The sequence below is a fragment of the Hibiscus syriacus genome, unplaced genomic scaffold (genome assembly GCF_006381635.1).
Source record: "Hibiscus syriacus cultivar Baekdansim isolate YM2019G1 unplaced genomic scaffold, ASM638163v2 tig00111330_pilon, whole genome shotgun sequence".
In the NCBI taxonomy this organism is placed as follows: domain Eukaryota; kingdom Viridiplantae; phylum Streptophyta; class Magnoliopsida; order Malvales; family Malvaceae; genus Hibiscus; species Hibiscus syriacus.
The window spans coordinates 953,654-963,936 of record NW_024063059.1 but is presented as its reverse complement, the minus strand read 5'-3'; the positions used below and the strand labels follow the sequence as shown (position 1 = coordinate 963,936).

General features: G+C 29.8%; 1 protein-coding gene across 1 annotated transcript; it reads left to right on the top strand.

Annotated features, from left to right (window-relative positions):
- Positions 1-8,778: 8,778 nt before the first annotated feature.
- Positions 8,779-9,473, top strand: LOC120158684 (uncharacterized mitochondrial protein AtMg00310-like). Its single transcript, XM_039169480.1, has 2 exons — positions 8,779-9,141; positions 9,372-9,473. Exons 1-2 carry the CDS (start codon positions 8,779-8,781, stop codon positions 9,471-9,473), a joined length of 465 nt encoding a protein of 154 aa, XP_039025411.1.
- Positions 9,474-10,283: the final 810 nt, after the last annotated feature.

Here is a 10,283-nt window from a genome sequence, read left to right as displayed (position 1 = left end):
ATAAGAACTCTCGTCGAGTCGCAGCCACTGTTCTGGAAACCTGACGGTTGTCGTTTCAACCACCAACATCATCATCCCTACAAACAATGAAGTAGAGAAGAGAATCAAAAACATGCAAACTGGCCAAAGCACACAAATATATCATATAAGCAAGTTTCAAACCAGATCTAAAGGAGTGAGGGGGATCATTTGGGTTTTGGAAAGAAAAAAATAAAACACAGAGGGAGTGAGAGCATTCAGGGTTTTAAAAAAGGAAAAAATATCGGAAAGAAAATAGAAAAGAAAAAAGAGAAAACCATTCAGGGTTTTGAAAAGAGAAAAAATATATAAAAAAACAAAGCACCAGATTCGAAAAAGAAAAAAATGATTTATCTTCCCCCGACGAAGAGCATCGTCACCGGTCTTAAGATCTGAGCACATTCGAACTGAAGGTAAACCCATCATTCCTTGGTCTTGTTTGAGTGGTTTAAGGGTTTGAAGGAGTCGGTTCATTAGGTTTCGGTAAGGGTTAATATTGATTTAGGTTAGGGGTTTAGTTTTATATGTTTAGGGGTCATCGACCCCTCGGGGCTGTTAGGAGCGGTGGCCAGAGGGTTTTGTGGGGAAAATTAAAAAGAAAAAAGAAGGAGATGAGAGAAAACGGGAGGAGCCGAGCGGCTTGGAAAGAAAAATGGGGCTAGGGTTATTTGAAATCCCTTAAAGGGATATATGTATGAATCAAAATGGTATCGTTTTGAGCTCTAGGGCATCCAGTAGTTTCACGCATAGGTAAATCATGTGAGGGGGTCTGGGTTTGTAAAATCATGTTTTAGTCCCTATGTATGTTTTTAAGCTTATGATTTTATTCCCTAAGTTTTGCACGTGTTGTATTTTGATCCTTAAGCCTAGTTATTTTGAGTTTATGCTTGTTTGTACATTGGACATGTTATTTTCGGATTGTTCATTTTAATCCTTGTTTATTTTGGATATTATTATGAATGATATGGTTTATTAGCATGTTTAGTCCTTATTCTTTTGTCATGTTGTTATTTAATCTTTGTTTTGAACGATTTAAATATGTTTCAATTCTTATACTTTTCACTGGTTTTATTTTGGTCTTTCATACATGCATATTTATATATTAATGAAATATTTTATACTATATATATATATATATATTTCATTTATTTTAATTTTTAATTATTGTATACTTATATATACATATACTTTGTATTTTATAGATATAATATAATCGTTTTTCTAAGCTAATAGTATATATATATATAGATATGAAAATATAGAATTTATCATTATGTTACTATTTATGAATCTTCAATTTACACATATATGGTATATTGTTAGTTTTTGCTTACTAAGTGTAATATACTATATTAAATAATATTTTTATATATTAATTATGTTATTATTTTTATGCATTATATGTATGTAAATATGTAATTTGGGTGCATATTGGTTTAGGTTCTATTTTAATTAAATTGCATGGAAAATATATGAAACCTCATAAGCATTACTTGACTCGAATCAAAATAATTTGACTAAGGGAATGCCCGTTTATTTTGAGATTAATGGAAATGATTGTCTTAAAGAAAAAGATGTCATCTTCAATAGTCTTAAAATAAAAAAGGGTATCTCATCAAGTGAAACCCTTAAAAATTGATTACATTTAAAATTTGGGGACTGAGGATAAGTTCATGTTCTTTTAATTAAATTCACCGAGAAAAAATTGTTAGATCGAATCTAAGGTTTCATCTCGATGTATTTAAATAATTGAACATCCTTATTCTCATTAAATGTTGGTAAAATAAATAATTAATGGTACTTGATTGATGTATGTTTTTAATTTGTTTTATTTTTACAGGTATTTTTCAATGGGATTTCAAAATAGTAACATTCGAAATAATATTTAATTTTAGGACGATATAGTCATATCTTTTTCATTTCGATTGGAGTAATAAATGACTTCTTTAAGGCATTAGATGTCATTTATTCTCGATTGAAAATAATTAGATATTACCGTTTTTCTCTCGAATCAATATTGATTTTTAAGACAAAATAATGATATCTCATCATTTCGGTCAAAGTAATAAATGATTGCTTTAAGGCATGAGAGGTCATTTATTCTTGATTGGAAATCATTAGATATTATCGTTTTCTCCCTTAAAATTATTTTTTGTTGTTATTTTGAATCAATAATGAACTTTAGGATGTAATTATAATATTTTCTTTTTTCGATTGGAGTAAGAATATGCTGCTCTAAGGTATAGAAGGTCGATTCTTCTCGAAAGGAAATAATTAAATATTATTGTTTTTCATCTTGAAATTAAGACTCAAATTCTCAAATTCTTAAATTTTGGTAACACATACCGCAAATTTGTTGTTTTAATTTAAATTAATATTTTTATTAAAATGACAAAATACGTTTTGGGTGCCCAATCACACCCTTATCAAAGATTGGTGGAGACTCCTCGAATCATATTTTATTATTAACCGATCATGAAATCATTCAAATTCAAGTTCCTTTTTTAAAATATCGTTTCGACAAGAATCCTTGAGGTAGTACTAGCCGGATGTTGAAGTCATCTTCTCGATTGAATGTTGAATTGATAGAGCACTTCTAGGATATTCACAATGTTGTTAAACCATCGATTATGACTCGATCTGATACCAACTATTGGTGATTTTTAAGCTCTTTTAATAACCAAGATATTACCAATAGGGGGTCAATTGACCTTTTTAAAATTTTGGGAATTGAGGAGAAATGATAAGAAAGATTCGCACAATGATTTATAGTAGTTCAAATTCCTCAATGAAGTCTATATCCACTACCTTAGCTTCACACTAAGAATTTCTAACAAATTCACTAATGTGTTATTTCTTTTTCTAGGCTCAATAATAACTTTTACAAATTCCCTAGTTTTTCAAAGGCTAAAATAGAACCAATCCACTTTTTATAAAAGAATAAGAAAATGTAAACAAGAAAACCTAACAAAGGTAGGTGTTTACAAAGTTAAGCTCACAAACATTGTGTACAAGAGAAAATGGAGAATAAAGAGTGAAAGAGCTTTTCTCTTGATATTGATTGCTTAGATACATGTTGTAACTTTCTTCAAGTGTTCTTGTGTTGTTTTTATAAGTTTGAATGAGTTTATAGCCATTTCTAGCCATTTGGAATGTTTTGGTGCCCTTGGAGAATAATTTCTACAAAACAAAATAACCTATAATTGGGAGTATCGGTACTCGGGCTTGGAGTACCGATACTTCTTTTATAATATTCGAATAAACTAGCTGTTAGAGATTGCTAGACTTGACCAGTATCGATAATAGGTTTCACAGTATCAATACTATTGTGTAAAGTAGTATCGATACTCCTAGAATATCGGTACCAATTTGCTTATTAGAATTTGAAAAACTTGAAAAACAACAAGTAGTATTGATACTACCATGAGAGTATCGATACTTCTCTTACTTGTTGTATTAATACCTTAAGAACAATATCGATATTATTCATATTATATTGATACTATAAGAAAAATATTGATACTACTTACGCAGAAAATTATTTTGTGTTAAAATTCAAGTTTTATGGACTTTAAATTATTTTTGAAAATTTTGAATAAATTCAAATAAGTCCAAACACAAAACAGGTTCAACATAAATTTTAAATGAGTGATTGTGGTTAAATCGAAATAATTAAAAGACTATTTTAATTTGATAATATATTTTTTCTTAATAAAATATTTCATATATAAAAGTATTATTAATGGATTGTCTTAAACTATTTTTTTATATTTTTATTATAGTTTAAGTTGATAAATTTTATGTATCACAGTATTAATAAGTGTATCTATAATTTAAATGTTATATTTTTAATTTAAACTACAAATTTGAAAAGCCACTTTTAAAGTTTTTTATGACACTTTTAAAAGTCATTTTTTCAAAAGTAATGTTAAACTTACCCCAAGCTAAACACACAATTTCACTTAATATTTCTAAATTTTTTATTTCACTTCCTATAACTTTAATTTCCTTTTTATTTGATTCGTTCATTACAAAAAGAAAAAAATACAACCAAAGTTGTCGTCTACTCCCACTATCAGACAATATCTTAAACACCTAGGTGTCATATTAGGTTTGTTTTCTGAATTAGAAGACTACATTAGGTACAAAAAAATTGATAGTTACTAATTCCTTTTTAAAAATACAAAGACTACAAATATTTTTTTATCAATTTTTTTAGGCTTAATGTAAAAATAAGTGCCCAAAGTTGACTTTAAATGCCTAAAGCATGTTTCGTTAAGAATATGTGTCTAATATTTTCTTCGTTACACGTTTAGGTGTTTAACATTTTTGATGTTATATTTTTATGTACTTGGACTATAACGTTAAAATCAAATTTTAAGTGAATATTTTTTATCAATTTTTTTAGGCTTAATGTAAAAATAAGTGCCCAAAGTTGACTTTAAATGCCTAAGCATGTTCGTTAAGAATATGTGTCTAATATTTTCTTCGTTACACGTTTAGGTGTTTAACATTTTTGATGTTATATTTTTATGTACTTGGACTATAACGTTAAAATCAAATTTTAAGTGATATGGGTCGATTTTATAGATTTTTAATTTTTTTTCAAAAAACACTTTAAAATTAGGTTTTTTTAAAATTCTTCTTGGAATGATAAAAAAACCCTAAACTTCTTTAAAACCCTAATTGTAATCCCTTTCCACCGTCGACCGTTGCCAACAAGTAGAAATTTCAATGCCATGAGATCCGTCGAACACCCAATGGTCGAAACCCTTGCTCCAATCTCTAAATATAACTACCAATCGACAATTGTAGGGTGGAGAACCTCTTTAGCCAATCGCAAAATCTTGTTTTTACACGACCATGGAGTGTTCATTCGAATGTGAAAATAAGGGGTTTCGATTGTTGGGTGGTTGGCCGGTTGAACAACGTTGGGTATTCGGTCGATTAATGAAATTTGGGGCGGTCTACGATGCTAAGAGATTGAAATTAAGATTTTTTGGGATTTTGAGTTTTTTTATAATTTCAAAAAGAATAGGATTTTTAAAATAAAATTTAATTTTAAGTGTTTTTTAAATAAAATTTTATATGTCTGACACGGGCACTTAATGGTCGTTACAATCTAGATACCTAAAAATATAGTACCAAAAACATCAGGCATCTAAAAGTGTAATAAATAAAATATTAGACGTATTTTTAACCAAAGAAATTTTAACACCTAAAGTTAACTTTTGTTATACTTTCACTTATTTTTACTTTCAGTCTATTTTTTTTAATGAACTCAAGCTTAAGCTTTAACTTAGACGTGGTTTGCGTGGATAACTTCGTTGTGCCTCCATGATTTCATTATACTGATTAATTATTGTTAAGAATATAATAATTTCATAATAATTGATAAATAATAATGTTAATTATATTGAAAAATAAGATATGACTAGATCGCGATCCCATTATTATCATACGTCATGTGGATTCTACGTGGGGCACGAATCTTCATGCCTATCAACGGACAGCAAACACGCGTGAAGTCAAAGTCAAAGTTACCTCATCATTTGCTGGATCCCCAGTCAACCCTCCAACTTTAATCATTTCCCACCCTCAATTATTATTAGGCTTAAACCTCATTATTCTTTATATTTTAATCTAATTTTCATTTTTTTAGATTGCGCAAATTGTCCCATATTCATACTTTAAAAGGTTTCAACGTAGGTACGAATTAAACGACTTTAATAATAAAAGAATTATTATTATTCTTTAATATATTAGATTCAATTATCAAAAATATTAAAGGTGTGAACGTTTAATGTGAGAGTTATTTTTAAACATGTATTATTTATCCGAAATTAATAAAAGGAAAAAAGGATTCAACATAAAATTAAAAATTTTGTCCCGATTGATTAGACTAGTCCATATCGAGCGAGTGTTGATGCAATAACGAAGCTAAATGGACATGATCAACACCCTCCTCATCAACATAACGGATGCAACAAGTCGACATGCATCCGTGATCATGTGACATCAAACTCGTTCCGTATTTATTAATAATCTTTCACTCAAAGCCAACTTACGTTGGGAACATTAAGTTTCTAAATAAATTTTTAATACCTCATAGTCGAACTTTCCACAATTGTATTAAATGTAAGACATGTAAGGAGAAATGTAGAATCTTATATTAAAAAAATAAAATTTTAAAATTTTAAGAGAAAACGAATCCAACTTACTTTAAAACATGTGTATGAATACTTCATCCTCTTATCAACATTTTTAGTTTCGCTATTGTCCATGTCCATGTTAGTATGATAATTTGGAAGAGAGAAATTATTAGATGGTCCTCACTCACCACATTATTTGTGGTGGTCTCAACTGATAAGATATATCCATCTCATTTTTTTCAATATGATTCTTTACCTCTTTCTTACATGTAAATAAAGAGTGAGTGATTATTTAAAAGTTACTTTGAACTGGATATATCCTATTAGTTGGAACCACAAATAACATAGTAAGCCGGATCTATCTAATAATTTCTCCTTGCGAGTAATACTTTTTTAAGAAAAAATCAAACTACATTCATAACTAAAATTAATTAATAATATTATAAATATTTAAACTTTATCAAATAAAAGTAAAAATATTTATATAAAAATAAATTAAAATATATAGACTATAAAGATTAATAGGTTAACCAATGTTTTACTAATTCATTACTGTGGTATAATTTGACCCGGTGAGCTGGTCACCATGTGATTAACGACGGCTAAGCAAATCGGATTTTTCAGTTAATCGATGTTAAAACTCGAGTTAGAACCCTCGTGTTAGATGTACGGATTTAATGAATTGACAAATCTATCCTGCATGGAAAGTTTTAAAATAAGCAATTCAAGTGCGGACGTTAAGGGTAACTTCCTGGAAATTCGAAATAAATTAACAACATTGTTTCACGGGATTGTCTAAAGAAATACAAAATAATATAATGTTAAAAAGAAGGTGTAACTAGAAATTTGAATTTTTTTTAATAAAATTAGTTTAATGCGAAAATGTTGATTTATATGTAATATTTTGGGTTGTAACTATTTTAGAATAATTTAAAATGGTTTAACCGAGGAACTTATTTTACATATTAAAAGAGGAACACAAAATATTATAATGCAGGACAAGAAAAGTTATCAAAATAGTAACATAACATGTTGCACCGAAAATATTATAAACGGTAAGAAAATAAGTTATCAATGACAAATGTTACGAATATTTTAACGTTTTAGGTTGCGCCTAAAATGTTAGCAGAGTTTAAGCTAATGGGGCCGTAGAAATTCCAATAATAACAAAATAAGTTAAAAGTTAAAAATGTTAAGAATGTCTATAAGAAATTCGGTTGTGCCAAAAAAATGTTATGGTTCAATAAGAAAGTAGGTTGCAATTTGGAATGTTAATTTTCTTTGTAATAAAATCTGTTATACCTAAAATGTTATAAAAGTTTAAGTTGATGAGGCCTTAGACATTCTTATGATAACAAAATAAATTAAAAGCTGAAAATATTATGAATGTCTATAAAAAAAATCAGTTACATCCAATAATGTTATAGTTCTCTAAGAAAGTAAATTGCGATATGTAATTTTAATATTTTTATTATAAAAAATCCAAAAGTATCGATATTTTCCCACAATTATCGATACTTTCGAATTTTAAAAAATATATTGAAAATGAGAAGGCTGCAAAGTATCGATACTTCTGAATTTAAAAAAATATATATGGAAAATGAGAAGGTGACAAAATATCGATACTTTTCTGCAAATATCGATACTTTTGAATTAAAAAATGAAAAATTAGAAGGTTGTAAAGTATCAAACGTTTCCACAAATATCAGAGCATAAGTATAAATGTAAACGAAAAAGTATCGAACATCATAATATATATATCGATACTTTGTAGCCTTCTTATTTTCCATGTTTTTTAAATCTAAAATATTCATATTTGGGGAAAAATATCGATACTTTTGATTTTTTTTATAATAAAAATATTAACATTCCAGATTTGAACCTACTTTTCTAGTGAACCATAACATTCTTGGGTGCAACCAGATTTTTTTTATAGATATTTATAACATTTTCAACTTTTAACTTATTTTTTTATTGTGTGAAAATCTAAAGCCCCGTAAACTTAAACTCTAGTAACATTTTAGGCACAACCTAAAATGTTAATAATATTCATAACATTATTCGTTTATAACTTATTTTCTTACCATTTATATCATTTTAGGCGCAATCTAAAATGTTAAATTATTCATAACATTTACCATTTATAACTTATTTTCTTACCGTTTATAACATTTTAGGTGCAACCTGTTATGTTACTACGATCAATAACTTTTTCAGTTCCGTAATATAATATTTTATGTTTCGCTTTTAACCTACCGTCTTTTTAACTGATCACGTTGTTTTTCAGCCTTGATTTACACGCCCTACGAATGAACTCCCTTAGTACTTTACAAGATCATTGTCAGTGGATTTAAGAGATTTTAGGTATTGGGGAGGTGACATATATGGGGCTTTATCTTGGTATGCCTCTTCATGTTGAGAAGAATAAAACCAACACCTTTGGGTATATTAAAGATAGGGTGCATAGCAGAATTGATGGGTGGACAAATCAACTTCTCTCACTTGGAGGTCGGGAGGTGTTTCTTAAAAATGTGGCCCAAGCACTTCCGGAGTATGTCATATCGTGTATCTTTTGCAGGATTGATTGGTGCAACATATGATTAGCGCTATGTGGCGGTATTGGTGGTCTAGGAATGTTACTAAACGTGGGTGGCCCATGGTGGCATATAAGACTATGTGCAAACCTAAGCGTGAAGGTGGCCTTGGGTTTCGGGACTTACATAGTTTCAATATGGCACTTTTGGGTAAACAACTATGGTGTTTTAAAGAACAGGGTAGTTTGGTTGCACGTGTCCTTCGTGCAAAATACTTTCCAAGTGGCGGTTTTCTGAATGCTTCTTTGATGGATAAGAATTCCTTTGCTTGGAAAGGACTTCATCGTACTTTGCAAGTGTTAAATGAGGGTCTATTTTGGAGAATTGGAGCTGGTAGCCTTACGCCAATTCATTGTGATAAGTGGGGATGCACTAAAGTTGTTTCATTCACTGGAGATATAATGTTTCAGATGTTAATCCTATTTAATGTCATGAGTTTATGTTTCCTAGTACAAATTTGTGGAATGTTCCTTTGATTCGCAGGATGTTAACTAATGAGGATGCTATGTAGGTTGTTAGTGTGTCCACCGCACCGTGTAATGAGGATGTGATTGTTTGAGGCAATCACGATTCTAGTATATACTCAGTACGTTCTGGATATTGGTAGTTGCAGCGACGAGTCTATGATAATGAGCGCATGTCCAAGGTGTGGTCAATCATTGCCAAGATCCAGTTACTTCCTGTAACACCCACAGACCGATGCAGTTGACTGGATCTGATCCGAGGTGTCATATTAGGGCCACCGGAACGACTCACAGTAAATTCTCGGAAAAAATTAATTTTTTTGTTAAAATGTTTAAAACTATAAAACAATTTATAATTAAAATACAAGTTCGAAAAAAAATTCATATATTACAGACATAATTACATCATACATGTTCATACATAATATAAAAACCAAATGTGACCTATATGTCCACTAACTACACTTGTACCGTACTCTGCAAGCAACGCCAAATGGAACTCCTTTATTGATGTTGATAGGTGTATTGGATCAATTCTTTTAACCTAAAATGGAAAGTAAAAAGAGTGAGCTTTGGGAAGCTCAGTAATACAGAACTACCAAGTGATGTTGAAGGACATGCAGATAAAAGGAACATCATAAGTTTTCCTTATTGACTCAGCCATCTACAAATTTTCGTAATGAGCTGAGGTTCCATTGATATTTCATCGAGTAAAAGCCTTGAAGATTTTCAGTTCATAGGAAAGATTCAGAGTACCAAGTTTTCAGGAGATCGGAATAGGATGTCTAATGTGTTCCAACCAAAACCAATGTAAACGTACAATTTTTTTTAAAACAATAACAATTTAAAACATATTTTTAAAAACCATAGTAATACCCTCTAACCAAACACCATTATATAGTTCCCCGAAACTACAGCCATAAGGACTTACCCTAAGCACACAATAGAGGAGCCACCTTAAGAGAATGCCTTGGGCCTACCCAAGGGTCACCTTAGTTTCGTAAGGATTTATCAGCTTGATTAGAGCTAAACCTCCATACTCTACAATCCTACCC